This window comes from Acanthochromis polyacanthus, chromosome 3, assembly GCF_021347895.1.
Source record: "Acanthochromis polyacanthus isolate Apoly-LR-REF ecotype Palm Island chromosome 3, KAUST_Apoly_ChrSc, whole genome shotgun sequence".
NCBI lineage: Eukaryota > Metazoa > Chordata > Actinopteri > Pomacentridae > Acanthochromis > Acanthochromis polyacanthus.
This window is the reverse complement of record NC_067115.1, coordinates 8,336,973-8,353,228: the sequence shown is the minus strand read 5'-3', so window position 1 is coordinate 8,353,228 and position 16,256 is coordinate 8,336,973. Positions and strand designations below refer to the sequence as shown.

The following is a 16,256-nucleotide window of genomic DNA, read 5'->3' as shown; positions in this document are numbered from 1 at the left end:
AGTACCTCAAACCACATTACAACCATTAATGTGCTCCAGGTTGGATCAGTCCGGCTTCCAACCCAACATGTTTGTGCTATTTTAAGAGCCGGCTGGTTCCATCCAAACGTTCTCTGGGCGCCCCTCCAAGCCCAGAAGAGACGGGCCTCCTTCTGGTTATCTTACCTGACTGTGGACCCTCCACCCTTTGGCCTGCTGGTCCCCAATCTGTTCAGCATCCGCCCATCCCAGCTGGGCTCGGACTCACACTGGCACCACACGCATACCGGGCCGGTCAGAACACGGGATAAAGATAGTATCCCTGCTGGTAAAGCCATTAATATTACTGCAGCAGCAGGCAGGCCACTACAAGGAAATAAAGCGATGAGGCCATCTATAAATAAAACAAATAAAGCAGAAGACTTGCGTGGAGGGAAATTGTGCTCAAAATAACATCAGTCAGCATGGCCTTTTTGAATTATTAATCATTTAATATGGAATTTAATGCCATGAGATGATACTGGGCTCCATTTGAGAGTGAAATTTTCAAGCGACTGAATTATTTAACTCTGTCAAAAGAGGAGAAGATTTTGCACATTTACATTTATCATTGTAATCTATTACATACATGTGAATGTGAGGCTGTTTCTGACATAATCGATCAATTAATCAGTTAACCCCGTGACCTCAAAGACAGCTTCTATTTGCTCCTGTCTCAAATTTAATCACAGTGGGCATTTTTCACTGTGAGATATAGTCTTGCACCTTTATGGAAACAGCACCATGGCAAGAAGGAGAGAGAACTCAGTTTAGTTTATTTGATTATTTATTTTAGAAAAAAATTACACACTATAAATATTTTTTTAGTTACATTTTTATTTGTTTCTGTACTAGTACCATCTCTGCTCTGTGAACACAGCCTGCAGTTCAGCTAAAAAGTCCTTGAATTTTTATCATGTGACGGGTGGTCACAGCTGTGTCACTAATAATGTCATGGTTGCATCAAAGAGCACAGATTTTGTTTATCATTATTACTATTATTTTTTTAGAATTTGTCCGATGGAAACACTTTATTTTTTGCAAGATTTTAAATGATCCATGCAGGAACAACTGATTTAAATGAAGTATTAAGATTATACAATTAGATATGACTAACTTTATTCTGATTGTTATAGTCACTTATTTTGCAAAGACTGAAAAAATGATAATCTGAATTGTTCCACATGCCCACATTTGTTCACAATACTTTAAAAATGGTAACTCTGTATACTATAGATAATTTATTACTTACACTTTCAATTTGTTTCCATCCCTGTCTGCTCTCTATTTAGCATAAACACAGTCTGCAGTTCAGCCGAAAAATCCCTGAATTTTGGTCAGTTGGTCACACCTGAGTCAGCAATAGATTCATTGTTGTATCAAGGAATGCATGTCTTTTTGGGTTTTTTTTTTTAATAGAATATGGTTAGTATAAATGGTTCATTTTGGGGGATTTTTAAAACTAAGACATGATTTTGATGAAATATCACAATTAAATCTGAAATTTGGTTACATTTTCCACATGTTACATATGATTAGTTTAAACACTCTGAGAAAGTTTAAATTCCAATGATTCTTTATGGTTTTGCATTTGCTGACTCTGATGAATTGCACAATTTTCTGTTATTGTTTAAAAGACAAGATGCCTTTCAAATCTATTAGTGTTTTCGGGGGATTTATAGCATTAATGCATTCGTAACTTGTCAAATTGGCTGCGATTTTAAGACGTGAAACACAAAATCTGTTCAATACATGGTTCATTTACACCACATCTTTCCATTGTTATCCACTTGCTGTGTGAGGATTTAATTAAATATTAAATAATATATCTCTACATTGGAAAAGAATTTCTAAAAACTGCAGTTTCAGGAGAATTTTTATTAAAACATCTGCTTTATTTATCAAAGCTGTAGGATTTCTTCACCAAAACAGGTCTTAAATTCTATAGTTTCTTCCAATAAATAAATAGCTAAATCCTTCTGAGGGATAAAAGGACACAATCTGCGGTTTTTGCTCCATTTCTTTACTGTGTGAGCACATTTGTGAATGGTTGTGTGGGTGGGATGTATCGGAAGTGAAGCTCCTCTGGACTCGCCTCTATCCCGGGTCGCCATCCAGCCAAGCAGAATAACAGCGTTAGGAAAGTGTGAGCTTTGTTCCATTACATAAAAACATCCATCCATCCGGCCTGCAGTGTTCTTGTTTAGCCCACATCAGCAGCACGCTGTGTTTCCCTCGGGTGTGCAGTTTGTCTTTAAATATCACATTTGGAATATAAATATACTGTATGTACAACAGCTTGTTTCATCTAATCACTGGACTATATGGTCGACTAGAAAGCCAAAGGTACTTAAAACACTTTGTTTTCCCCCCATGAAAGGTCAATTCAGCTAAATTACCAAACAAAAACGAGTAAACATGTTTAACAATTTGCCTAATATGGCACAGATGAGTGACAAATTAAAGGAAAAACCTGAAGAAACAACCAATAACATAGAAAAGATCTGAGTGGCTTTGAAAGAGCATCCATTATTGGGGCACAGAAGGCAGGAGCTTCAGTCATAAAGACTGCCAGCTTCAAGACGAATAAAGTAACATCTGCATTTGGATCTATCAGCGAGACATCAGTAAAACAGGGCTGGAAACTGTGGACACATTGAGTTAGTGAGATGCTTGTGAATCAGTGTGTGATGCAAAGAAAAAAGAACAGATCAATCTGTTGACAGTTACATCGAAAGGAGTATTACAGTAGGGTTTACAATGTATTAGCACCCATCTCTAAGATGAAATCACATTGAAGTGTCCTGTGGTAGAAAAATCACAGAGTAAAATGTGCATATGAGTCATCCTTCACAATATTCTCAACAAGTGGGCCTGGTAGAAAGCATACATGGATGGATGGATGGATGTCTGTCTGTCATATATGCTACATACTTCACAATCACCAGGATTCAATCCACCTGAACTCCTATGAAGGATTTTGGAGAAACATGTTTGACAACGCTCTCCACCACCATCACTAAAACACCAAATAAGGAAACATCTTTTGGAAACATGATGTTCAATTCTCCAGTAGAGTTGATTTTGAAAAGGAATGATGAGGAGGATTGCAGGATTGTGTTTGTGGCCAAACACCTTCCTAAGACACTTTATGCGGTTATTTCCTTTAATTTGTCACCCCTTTATATTAACCCATGGAGGTACTATTTCTAGTGTGACATGCAACCGAAGGCTCGAAAGATAATTTCTTTTACAAGCTCAAAAATCTTATTGACATAGATACTTTTAAAAGAAAAACTTTTATAACCAAGTTTTGAGTGACAGTTTCCCATGCTCAGATAGCATGTTGCACATCATATCAATATAGGAGCTCTGTAGGACTATAAAACTCACAAATATTCAGACAGCAAACCTTGAGCTGCTTTTAAGCAGCTTACAGCAATAATTCATTACCTTCTACTAGCAGATCTGTGTAGTGCTTCCCTGTGTCCTGCAGAAGGCGTCACAGCAACATGACGGTACAAACGCTGATTCACACAAGCTACAAAGATGAACACCTGCTTCACATTATAGTGAGCAACTGTATTATTTAATATGGATGAGCAATAATAAATGTTTTAATTTGGCACTTAGTGTTGATTTAATTCATTTACATTAAACTTCTGACTCCCAAAACCTGCCAGCTGACTTGAACAACATATTATCTTTCAAAACACACCAGAATTACAACATTAATCAGAGCTAGAAACTGTTAAAACAAAAAGAATGATCAAATATGTAACTTTCCAACAGTCCTTGAACTGAACAGGTGTGACACAAATCTAAACTTAAAATCATGATATTTCATCCAAATCACTTCATCCTACAGATCTCATTTTAAAAAATACATGAATACATTGATTCATTTGTCAGATTCTGTAACAAACTACAAAAACAACTGTTTTCTTTGATTTCTTTCATTCTAACTGTGTCACTCTGAACAGAAGACATTTCTGAGTTCTCTCTCCTTCTTCATGTTTGTTCTGTTTCCATAGAGATGCAGGATTTTATAAAGCAGTGAAAAATGAGCTGACAGTGAATGAAAATGTGACAAGTGCAACAATGCCCAGCCACTACTTGGAATTCAGATGGTTAAATACTGAAATGAATTAGAGTTTTTCTTTTTTTTTCTATCATTGCTGCATTTATCATTTTCAGGACAGCATAAGACAGGTAAAAAGTGTCTTTCACATTTGAATATTTAAGAATTTAAAGAGCAGGACACATTTTTATGGGTACAAATATATGCAAAAGAGGCTTCGAAAGAAATAAGATTCTGCAAGAATGTGCTCCATGTTGCTTTATGTGTCCTAATTTCATCTTTGTGACACATCGCGATGTTGTCACAGGTCATGAGTCACGCTGAGCTGGGTCATGAATGTCGCTGCTGCAGCCTCACATGTCACAGTGGTCTCATACGTTTACATACCGCCGCCCTCACACTTCACAATATGAAGAGAGTGTATCGACTGTGCAGAATGTAATTAACAAACTGTTTGCACCACATCCTCTTTCTCCCCCTCTTCTTTTCTTCTTCTTCTGTTTACCACATCACAAATACACTCTCTCTTTGCATTCTGTCATTTATTTCTCCTCTTTACCTCCTTCCTTCCCTCACTTTTCTCAATCCTCACTGCTACCTGGACTGCATGCCACAAAGGAGGACAAAGTGGTTAGCATCTTTTTCGTGTTCTCTCTGTGTGCTGTGACTGTGATGTTGTGATACAAAAACTGGCTGCGTTCAGATCTGGAGCTCTTGGGTTTTTCTTCCACTTTGGCCTATAACGTCCAAGGAAAAAAGGAGTTAAACGCTATCCGATGCAGGAGAGCGAGCTGTCGGATTGGAACGTAGCCAGTGTTTGCTCAAATCCACTTACGGATTTAACTGAACAGAGGGACTCCCAGCTTTTGTTATTTCTCCGAGCGTTTGCTGTTCTGTCTGGGGTGGAGAAACCTGGAAGTGTTCCTCAGCGGCTTTTCTCTCCATGTAAAACCCTGACTAACTCTGTGTCCACTGTCTGTCTCCTCCCCCCTGCAAAGTGTCTCATAGTGAAGGACAGGGTAAGACTCCAAGCTGGGTGATGGATTTTTGCTGCATGGGTCGCTACTATTGTCCCTTTCCTTTTCCCCTCCTTCAACGCTCGGGTCTGTGCTCATTCACAGAATCAGAACAGGAATTTAGACCCACCTTACAGATCTTTGTGCATAAATAAACCTGAGAATGAATGCAGACCCTGAAAATTGACAGCATGAGCCACGACGTCGGCTGTCTGCAGGGCGTCCGACCCGTCCTGCCCCCTCTTCCTGTGGCTGTAGGCATGGCTGTGCTGGGATATTCTAATAAAGCAAAACTGGGGTTTGGGAGATTGGTATTTCAGCTGGCATGTGTTGAAGAAAGCACCATTTATATATATATTTATATATATGAATGCATATTGAATGCACACTCATGCCTGTGCATGCTTTCCCTGCCTGTGTGTTTGAGACCACACCAGCCTTGCCATGGGGAGACGGGAGGGTTCCAAGTATATATTTACTTTTATATATATATATATATATATATGTGTGTTCCACTTTGTCCACTTCCCCTCAATGCTTGGTCACTGCAAGATGTCGCCAAAGTGTTGTTAATGCTGTCGGATTTAGAAACGGTGAAGAGAACAGCAGTGAGTTTTAGCTTCATGTTTTCTCCCGGCTCTGAAATAGTCGTCGTTTTACTGTGCATTTGCATCCAGTTTGAGCAGCTAACAAAGAGAAAAACTGAGTCATGACCTTCACACAGGTTTCACTGCTTATAATTTACACTGGAACAGATTGTCTTGTAAAATTAAATGGTGGTCGCCAGTATTTACCTGCATTTTCTAATGTATAATTGGTTACAGTAGTCTGCAGTAAAATATGAGGTTTCATACTGGAATTAGACTTTCCAACACATAACTACATGTTTATTTATTGTTGCCATTGTAGTCAACATTAATTGTAACTCCATCTTAAGCTTCTATTAAAATGTGTAAACTTTGAACTGCAGACATATGCCATGAATAAGAACGTTTGTCTAAGATCTAGCATTAAAAATACACTGAAGCGGCGAAAACAATGAAGGATAAAGGATAAGGCAGCGGACATTTTTATGGATGGAGAACATTTATTCAAATGCAGGAGTGTATGAAAAATTGGAGTCTGGTAAATCTGTTTTGGAAACCAAAGAAAAGTAATTTAACTTCATGTTAAAAAAAAAAAAAGTCAAAGATAACCTGTCTCAGAGAATAATGTTCTTATCTGCCTAAATCAAGTTGCTGTTCAAAATGGTACTTTGTGAAATGCTGTATAACCATTTCTTTGTCCAGTTCACACTGTCAGTTTTTAAAGTAGCAACATTCTTGTTTTTGGCTACATATAAAGCAATAAATGTAACTTTTTTAACAGTATTTTGGAAAAACAGAACACTACTGTTTAAATTCGGCTGTATTTTTACAGTATTATTTGAGATTGTAGGTTAAATCCAGTAATTTCTTTTATTTAGGACACAGATTGAAATCAAGCAAAAAAGACTTCAAGGTAATCAAGATATAACAGATGATTAACATCCGTGTGAAGCAGGAATTATTGTGTTCTGAGAGAAAAATTGTCATTGGCCACTCAAAGTTTGAATTATTCAAATTAAGGAAAAAATTTGCATGTTTGCTAACGATGGTACTGGACAGTTTTGACAGCAATTTAAAAGAACTGTTTGTTTTAACAAAATTGGTTAGATTTGAAACCACAAGCTGTAGACACAAAATATTTTTGTCACTGTGAGACTATGGACTAAGTTACTTACTGTCGCAGGTGTTGGTGGACGAGCGGATGAAAGCCGAGGAGGGAGATAGTCAGTTCAACCTCTTTAGATTATTTGTGAACCACAGTTAATAAGTTTGTAAAACTACCTGGTGTAAAATAGTCGCTGCAGAGGTGTTGGTGATGATCCTCAGCTGTCCATCAATATGTCTTCACAAAGTAGTCCACCTCTTCCTAATGTCATCATTCTAAGGAAATTTAGACACTAAAGGCATCAGGGGAAGCTGCTTTTACACAGCTTGGGAATAAACTGTAGACTGTAGGTGTGGTAACTTGCAAACAAGCACAGAAACCACTGATGCTAATGCACAACAGAGCTTGAAATTTTAACTCATTATCATGTCACCATAGTGAACTAGAAACAGCTATAGCTATTGGTTGTGGTTATGATTATGGTTCGTAGTTCAGTAGTTTCCCAGTTTTTGTTTGGAGGTGTTTGCTCTTGCCAGGTGATCATCCTTTGTGTGGCCTCCATATTGACAAAACAAACTTGTTGTGAGAGGAGCTGCTCTACTACTTCAGGCCTCTTCATAATTTGTAACGTGGTAAACACAGTGACTAGGGATGTCCCCATCAAGTTTTTAGTTCCTGGTCTGGTGGTCATTTAATGCTTCGTATCTACCAATACCATTTTCTTTGAGAATACACACTTCAGATATTGTAGATGAGGAGTGGCACCTGGTTGTTCCACCAGGTGGAGCCTCTTACCGTTTAACACTTTGGGGACCAGAAGAGTTGGTTATTTGGACCACAGGCAGTTCATGCTGGCAAGCAGAGAGCATTGAGGAGGTTTAACTAGTAAAGGGGCACCATGACAAAGACTTCTGTGATGCTTAATTATCTGACCAGTGCACGTGTTTAGTAAACGAAACAGTTAAATAGCAAATATAAAAACCAAATCAAAACAAATGTAAAAATAAGACACAAATGAAAACATTTCATTTATATTGTAATCAAACTAAAGCTTCTTGGGTACTTAACTGCTAACTTATGCCTCGACCAACCCGTTCAACCTGCAAATGTGGACTTGTGTTCCTCTTTAAAACAACTAAATTGCAACTTTACTGGCATTAGTTGGAAATATAACGTGCCTACTGAGTCTGTGGGAACACAGAGAAGGTCCCTGTTGGATGAAATGTATAGAAATGCTGATAACGGTCATTTAATATGCTGGTAACCTATGGAAAAGGTGGCTGGTGATGAGAAGGTGCTAAAGTTAGCTGGCAAGCTATGGCTGATACAATTTATAGCTTTCAAATTGAGTTAAGAGAGCCTTTGTTGCAAAAATTACTGCCAATTTGTACTGGTAAATGTACACTGCTAAATCTAACAGCTCAAATGGGTGAAACAGTGTACAACTTGCCCTGAAGGAAAAGTTCAACACAAATCACCATCTGTTTGCTCATAAGACATAATGCACAACACTTAGGATAAATGTTTTTATTTAATGTTTGAAACACTGTAATGTTGTATAATGATGAGGATGCTGTAACATGATATCGGTTTAAAACAGGCCTTGGTCGTGGCAGAAAGGCTAGGCTAGCTTTGAAGTGAGCCTGATATGTACTTCGTGGTCCTTTCTGTCAAGCTGCCCTGCTTCTGCTGGTGCTATAGTTTGTTAATGGCTGTGTGTTTGTTTATGTGTGTTTAATGTCAGCTCCAGATGGCTTCTAGAAACTGAACAAACTGCTGACAATCTGTCTCCTTTGTAGAGGAGCACTGCCTCCCAGCGGACGACAGACCGGCGCTGGGTCCTAACACACAGCCTCCAGTGCCAACGTAAACGAGATTTTAAACCAAATTAAGGCTTCCGTGTGATCTCGACAAACTATTCCACATGACAGCACATGTGGGGTTTTCTGTAGCTGTTTTTTGTCAGCATTTGGCACCTTGAGTGGTCCAACAGACTCACAGATTTACACAAAATCTTTTTCGTTGCTCAGTGCATCGAGCTGACGCTGCAGTTTTTACCGGAAGGGAGGATGCACTGCATAATCTCAATCATGTTTCTCAGTGCTAGATGACTAACCCGCTGCTCTCTCCTCTCGTACACCACAGTATCTTTAGCAGCCTCCATAACACTCACACTCCATTTAACTCTTTATCCTCCTCCGTCTCTATTTCTGTCTTTTCTGCCGCCACACCAACACCCAGTTGCACACATTTGTTTGGATGTAAAACAGTGCCTTTATAAGGCTGAGTCATGTGGCAGCACAGTTTGGATCTTGAAGCAGACAACGTTGGCCTTCTTAAACGTCCTGTAGCTCTAATTATAGGACCTCCTGGACTGGATCTGCCAATAGCACCGTTCTCAAGATGAGCTGTTCAGAGAGCTTTGGTACAGCAGCTCCTAATAATATCACCTTTTTTGTAAAAACTGAGAAGTCCACATTAGAATTCAAAGTGTGTTTTGACCTTAACACTGTCCCTATCAGTTTGATTGCTGAGATCAAGGAGCTGAACACGATGAGCCCAGACTGCAGAAATCATTGCCAGAACTTCTTTCGGAATGAAGAACTATAATAGACATTTGGTGTCTGTCTACTTTCAGTTCTGTCTCCAGATAAAGTGGTTTACAGTGGCTCAAGTAGCAGCCTCTAGTTCTAGAAAATTAAAACAACAACATAGGATGTTGTATGGCTCTAAAACAGTCAGTCCCCATAGACTTAAAATGTCCAACTTTACAGGAGACATAAACTTGTCTACAGCCTGGTGCAAAAAACAGTTTTGGTCTCTAAAGCTAATTTACAGTCTTGACAACTGTAGGACAAAATACTGTGATATCAAAAAAAAAATTGTGACTATAACATCTTCAGCAAGGGTGCCAGGAAAATCCGTTAAAAATGGTTGAATACTGTAACGTATGAAAACAGTGAAATAATTGTGAAAATAATGGCAAATATCTGTAAAATAATGATGTTTGTAGCTCATTTAGATACAGTAAAACTATGAAAGTTTACAGTCACATATTGGTAAAGAACAAATAGAGCATTGTTATTTATTTATTATTTTATATAATGGCAAGCATCTATAAAATTAAGATAGTTTTTGCTGATTTAGACAGTGACAATATTGTGTTATTTTACAATCAGGTGTTACAAAAGAGTCAATTACATTTTGTATAAATACAGATTTTTATTGTGGACATTAGCTAAAGTTTTAGCGTGTAAATTATTACTTTTTTCTGTGATTTTTACCAAAAATCATCATCTGTAATTTACCATTTTCTAGTCCTTACGGACATATTTTTTCTTTCAAATAATGAAAAATGTCTGTATGTTTTTTTTTTTGTTAGTTTATTTCTGATTGAAATTCTGTAAAAACAGTAGTGCAGTGGTATGATCAAATTCTGTGAAAGAACACATTGCTATTTATAAGAATACAGATTTTTGATGCACATATCGTTTAGAATTTTTAACCTTTTTTAATCAATTAATATGGACACTAATACTTTTTCCGTGATTTTTGCTACATTTGATTTGCAATCTAACAAAACAGGAAAATCAGTTTAGAAACAGTTTAAAATGATATGTGATTTATCAATTTTTCATATACTTTTTCTTTCAAATTATGGCAAATATCTGTAGGAATTTGCTCATGTAGATACAGTGAAAAAACTATGTAAATTTACAGTCACACATTGTAAAAGAGCAAAGTACTGTTTGTAAAAATTCAGATTTTTGTGGGCGTTACTGACAATTTTTGGCCTGTCAGCATGCAAATGAATACAGTTTGTCTGTGATCTTACTGGATATTATTTGTAATTTAACAAAGCAGGAAGTATTTTTAAATGACAGTAAATTGTCTTTTAAAAATTATAGCTCAAGCTGTTAAAAAGCTGTAATTCTGCATGGTGTATATTATCCTGACACGGTGATACCGACATCAGAACAGGAGAACTGGTGTGGATTTACAGCCACAGCAGCTCTTCCTCCTTTCAGGCCTCCTCAGCGGCTGCTTGCTCAGTTGATCTACTGCCTTATTAGGGGAAATGGAGCATTATGTCTTTTGTGGTCGTCTTTCTTCCCGGCACTCAGGATTTACCATCACTGTGAGCGATGGCAGTTTACACCCGGCGGTGCCTCATATGTCATTCTGTCCAGGGGTTTGTGTTGGAGGGCGGGTCGCTGCACACCGACCCCCCCTACAACTACCATCTATTCTGCCTATTTAAGGGAAAGCTGATGTTCACACAATTCAGGCCTAAATGAATCCTGCTGCTGCCGCTGCTGGTTAAACAGTGAAGGCGATGGGGAGAAACACCTTTGCTGGTTTGTCAGCAGGCGGATGGAGATGAAGGAGGTGGAGGCGATGAGTGACACATCTGTGGTGTCTTCATTTGTCAGCTGAGTGAGGAGGCAAGGAGACAGGAAAGGAGACAGGAAAGGAAAGGAAAGGAACAAAGGAGGAAGGGAAAGAGAGCAATAATGAAGAGGAAATGAGAAAAGGAAAGGACATAATGTAAGGGGAGAAAATAAGAGGAAAGGAAATGATGAACGAAGAGGAAAGGAAAGCAAAAGATTAAAGACAAGGAAAGGAAATGAAGAACTAAATAAAAGGAAACAAAATAAAGAGAGGAGATAAGGACAGAAAATATAGGAAGAGAAAAATAAATAGGGAGAGGCATAACGGAAAGGAAAAAGAAAGAATGGGGAATAAGGAGAGGAGCGAAGAGAGATGAAATATGGATGGTTATAAAGTCAAAGCAAGGAAAGGATGGTAGAATGTTTAAAAAGGGGGAAAGGAAAGGAAATACCAAAATGAAAAGCAAAAGGGACAGTAACGAAAGTGAGAAGTCTGAAAACAGAGGGACAATAAAGAAGTAAAGGCAACAAGGAGAGGAAAGTGAAAGGAAAGGAGAGGTGGATAGAGGGATAAAGAGTGCAAGGAAAGGAAACAAGGAGAAGGAATTTAAAAAATAAAGAGAGAGGAAGAAGACAGGAGAGGAGAGCAAGAGAAGGGAAGGAAAGACAATGAAGAAATGAAAGGAACGCAAAATAAGAGAAAATTAGAGGAAAGAACGAGCAAAAAGGAGACAAGGGTAGATGAATGAACACAAAGATGAAAAAGAAAGTCAAAGCAAGAAAAGAAAAGGAAAAAGAAATGAAACAGGACAGGAGATGAGGGTTGAGGAATGAAGGTGAGAGATGGAAGCATTTAGAGGAAATGTGATTTGGTTTCCATGGAGAAGCACATTTTTAGGCAGGAGGAGGTTTGACGCTATTACAGGACAGAAACGCACAAACGCCCACGCTGCTTCACTCTCCAGTCTTACATACATGTACAGTAACGTGAACTGGAGGCGACATCACAGTGGGCTGCTGCTGGACGGAGCGAGCTGATTGGACGGTTCAGCCGGCGACCACACGTGTCACACAAACACAGTATTGGGTGGAGCGTTAGCATCGTACAAACACAACGACACACACACACTTAGTTCATTCCCTTCAGTATCTTCTCTCCACTAAAAGATTATGTTTTTTATCTTCTGCATGTGTGTTCACAGATTAAGCTTCAGAGCATTAATTCCTCCTTTTGGACAGTAAAAAAGCATATATATCTTTATATATGCTCAGGAACAGTGTTTGAGTCGTGACTCAGAAAAATGATTCCTTTTTGAAAAAAATTAAGCATTATTTTACGTGTTTGTTGCCTGGAGAAGGTCGTATGTGACACTGCTCTGTAGAAAATTATTTTTTGACAATTTTTAAATTTATCTTTTTTTTAATTCACAAAAAAATATTTTCATGCTAACAATAAAAAAACAATGCAGCAAACAATGTTCCCATCAAATATATGGATCTATATATATTTTTTACATATACTGATTTTTTCTTTTAGTCTTTGACAGTAAGATTCTACTTTTTTGTACTGTAGTTAAATCAGAATATATATGCATATCTTATTATTTTACAGATATTTGCTGTTATTGGAAATTAAAACTGTGCATTTTAAGTATTGAAATGGTAGATATTTGGTTTTTAACTGTCTCAACCTCATGTCTTTGTTTTTGTTTTGTTTTTTTTTACAAAAGGTTATTTGTTCTTTCAAAGTATTTGACCATAAAATTATGTTATATTTTACTGAATTTAAATCAGATTTTTTTTTGTTACTGTTTGGAATAATACGATAGTCCAGTTTTTTTCCTTAAATGGATTTTTCTAGCGCTCGTGCTGCCAAATTTTGTATTTCTTTTTCAGCGTACTCATTACCTTTCTTTTGCATTTCTCTGGAAACATCCGCAGAGATACATTGTCACGTGATTGCCACTTAATAATATAACGTTAAACCTCACATATTTGACCGATGTGTATTTTCTTCAAGGCCAATACTGAATATTTATAAGCACGTTACCAATAGCTGATATTTGGAACCTCTATGCATTTGCAGTACAAATGAAAACCTTGATGTCAAAATATACAGTAAACCTGAGAGCCAAATTTGAACACATACCTTTGTTGAAATTCTTTTTTTAATCTGTGATTTACATGTTTAACCCTCTGTAGTCAAGCAGTCTCAGTTTTCTGCTGCTGTCACATTTTACCTCACTGTGGGATCTTATTTCTCTGCAACTTACGTAAAGTCCTGCACCTCTGTGGAAACTGAGCAACCATGAGGAAAAAGAGAGAACTCAGAAATATCTTCTGTGTACTATAAACAGTTATAAACAGTGTCATGAATCCTATAAAAAAAATTAGAAAAATAGATTTTACAAAAGTGCAAAAATCCTGAAATCAGCATGTTTAACATCAAAATTTCACAACTGTTACTAATACTGGAAAAAATGGTTCTATATGACACAGTTGTAATTTCATACATCCTAAAAACAGAAAAAACTAAGGTTGCTTTTTTGTTTTGTTTATGTCTGAGATGTATCAACAGCCCCAACAGTTAATGCATAACATGTCAAAAGGAGATTTGAAGAAAATAGATTGAAATGGGTATCATATGTGCAAGTTTAAAGTGCATTTGTTTCAGCAAATTTTTGCTGTACAGGAATCATCCCATCATGCACCGAAGGTAGAAAGAGACTGTGGTATCTGGGTTAAATCGCCATGATGCTGCGGTTGGAGGAGGGGGCTATAAGTTCCAAGTTATGGATTGTGAGCTTGATTGTCAGCTGATGATGAGTTGAATAATGGTGGGGAGCTGAAGGGATTACTGTCCACTGCTAATCTGAGGTGCAGGAAGACTCGCAGAGAAAGAGGCTGCAGTGTTTGGCTGGGCGGCCGGCCGACAGCTGTGGGCCGTGCGGGCAGCTGATTTGCTTTAGATTAGTCTGGACATGCGCCAACTAGGATTCAATCAGGCCATGATGAATGTGCTCTGGCACGCTGGAGGCTAGCTGCTAAACTGCCTGCTAACGGTGCATCCCGCTGGCTGTCAAGGAGCAACATTTCGGGGTTTCCAGTGGTCCCAGAGGTGTTTGTTTCCAGCTTGTGCCGGAGTTTTGCAAAACCGGAATTCAAGCGTGTTTCCTCTCTCCGCTTTGGATTTATTCTCTTTGCAAAATAAACCGCCGGGATTATAAGTACGGAGGGAGATAAATCCTGTTTTTGTGCGGTCGAAGTGAGGTGATATACAGTAGCCATGGCTACATGTGAGTATCTGATGCCGTCTGTGGGTTTGACTCGGAGGATTTTATTGTGTACATGTCTTTACATCAGAGTACTCACTGAGGGTTTTCCATATGTATGATTTTAGAGGCTGAATAGTGGAAATCATCCCTGAAAGCAACACACAGCACATTTAAATGTCCCCTCCTCGTCTCCATTTATAGTATTACAGCTTCGTTGTAGGCCTATAAATTCACTCACAGATGTTTTTATATGTTAAAGTAACCCACACAAGCATAATAGATTAACCTAAAAATAATAAATGAGGCCATAAGAGTCCTAGAATTCACAACATTTGAGCCACATGACAGTAAAACCTCCTCAGAGCGATGTGTTAAAACAGCAAAGTCTGTCATGTCTGAGTGCTCTTTAATATTTAATTAGCGATAGAGGGGGAAAAAAAGGAGGGAAAAACAAGTGTGGGAAATATTATTCTTGTAAATTACATGAGCTGTTGACAGACAAAACAAGGCTTTTTAATGTTTAAAAAAGAAAGAATCACTTCCACACGTTTGATTTGGTGCTAAAGTAAATTTGTCTTGTGCAAATGTTGACACTGCTGTAGATTTTCCACTGTTTTTAGAGACATTCCTTTGATTTAATGTGAGGCTTCAATGTATTTTTCCTTCTCTGACCCCTGCAGGTAATGTGGGTATGCAACCTGTGCCGTAAGCAGCAGGAGATCCTCACCAAATCAGGAGAATGGTTTTCGGGTTCAGGGGTGCGGCCTGGGAGCCAGGGCAACTCCTTGACCGACCCGGCCACAGGAGGTGAGGCCCAGCGGGACACAAAGCTGCTCCGCTCCAGGTCCCAAGCTCCGCCCTCCAGCACCAACAGCGGGCCACAGACCGGCGTCCCTGCTGTCAAGAGAACCGACACCATGCTGGGCTCTCGCTCCCAAAGCGAACCACCGAGAGAAAAGTAAGAACGCATTAAACACAATCTAACCATGAAATTGTGATATTTCAGCACAATCACTTTGTTCTACACATCTGATTTAAAATTGATCAAAACTAAACCAGATTTGCAATTAACAGATTCTGTGGAAAACTAAAATTCTGCCCTTCTTTGCACAACTGTGAAGCCAGTAGTGACTCAGCTGCAACTGACAGTCATGTAACAAAAATTCAGAGACTTCTCAGCTGACCTGCAGGCTGTGTGTACACAAAGTACAACTCTGTAATGATCCTTGAACTCCTCATATGCTCCTCTGTAAAGATTTATTTGTCAGAAAACTATCAAAGTCAGAACACTGAACCACACCACGCTTAAAATCACAATAATTCATCAAAATCTTTTTTATTCTTCATGTGATATTTAAATGTTTGCCAGAAATAATCTGTTTGCACTCAAAGAATTTGTTAAAAGCTAAAAAAATTCTGCACTCCTTGGCGCAACCTTAAACACATCACTGGTTCATCTGTGACCAGCAGTCATGTGACAAAAATTCAGAGACTATTTGGTTGAACTGCAGGCTGTGTTTACACAGAGCAGGGAGGATACAAGTATGGAAATCATTTTAAAATGTGGCCAAAATGGCCAAAAAAAAAAAAATCATAGCCAGAAATTGTAAAAACAGAAGAACTTGTTGGATTTTCAACTTGCCATTGGTCCTTTAACTCCCTGAATACTCCTCTGTTAAGCTTCAGTTAAGTCAGAAAACATAACAAAATCTAGGCTTAAAATTGAGCCATTTGATCAGAATTATCAAAAGTAAGCCGTTTGCAGAAAAACGATTTTTTAAAA

At 38.2% G+C, this 16,256-nt stretch overlaps 1 protein-coding gene across 1 annotated transcript in view; it reads left to right on the top strand.

Moving 5' to 3' along the window:
• Positions 1–16,256, top strand: part of LOC110950661 (regulating synaptic membrane exocytosis protein 1-like) — a 92,600-nt gene that overhangs the window by 26,712 nt on the left and 49,632 nt on the right. Inside the window, 2 exon segments of the mRNA XM_022193380.2 lie at positions 5,098–5,118; positions 15,154–15,431. Of these exon segments, the coding sequence (XP_022049072.2) occupies positions 5,098–5,118; positions 15,154–15,431 (299 nt within the window).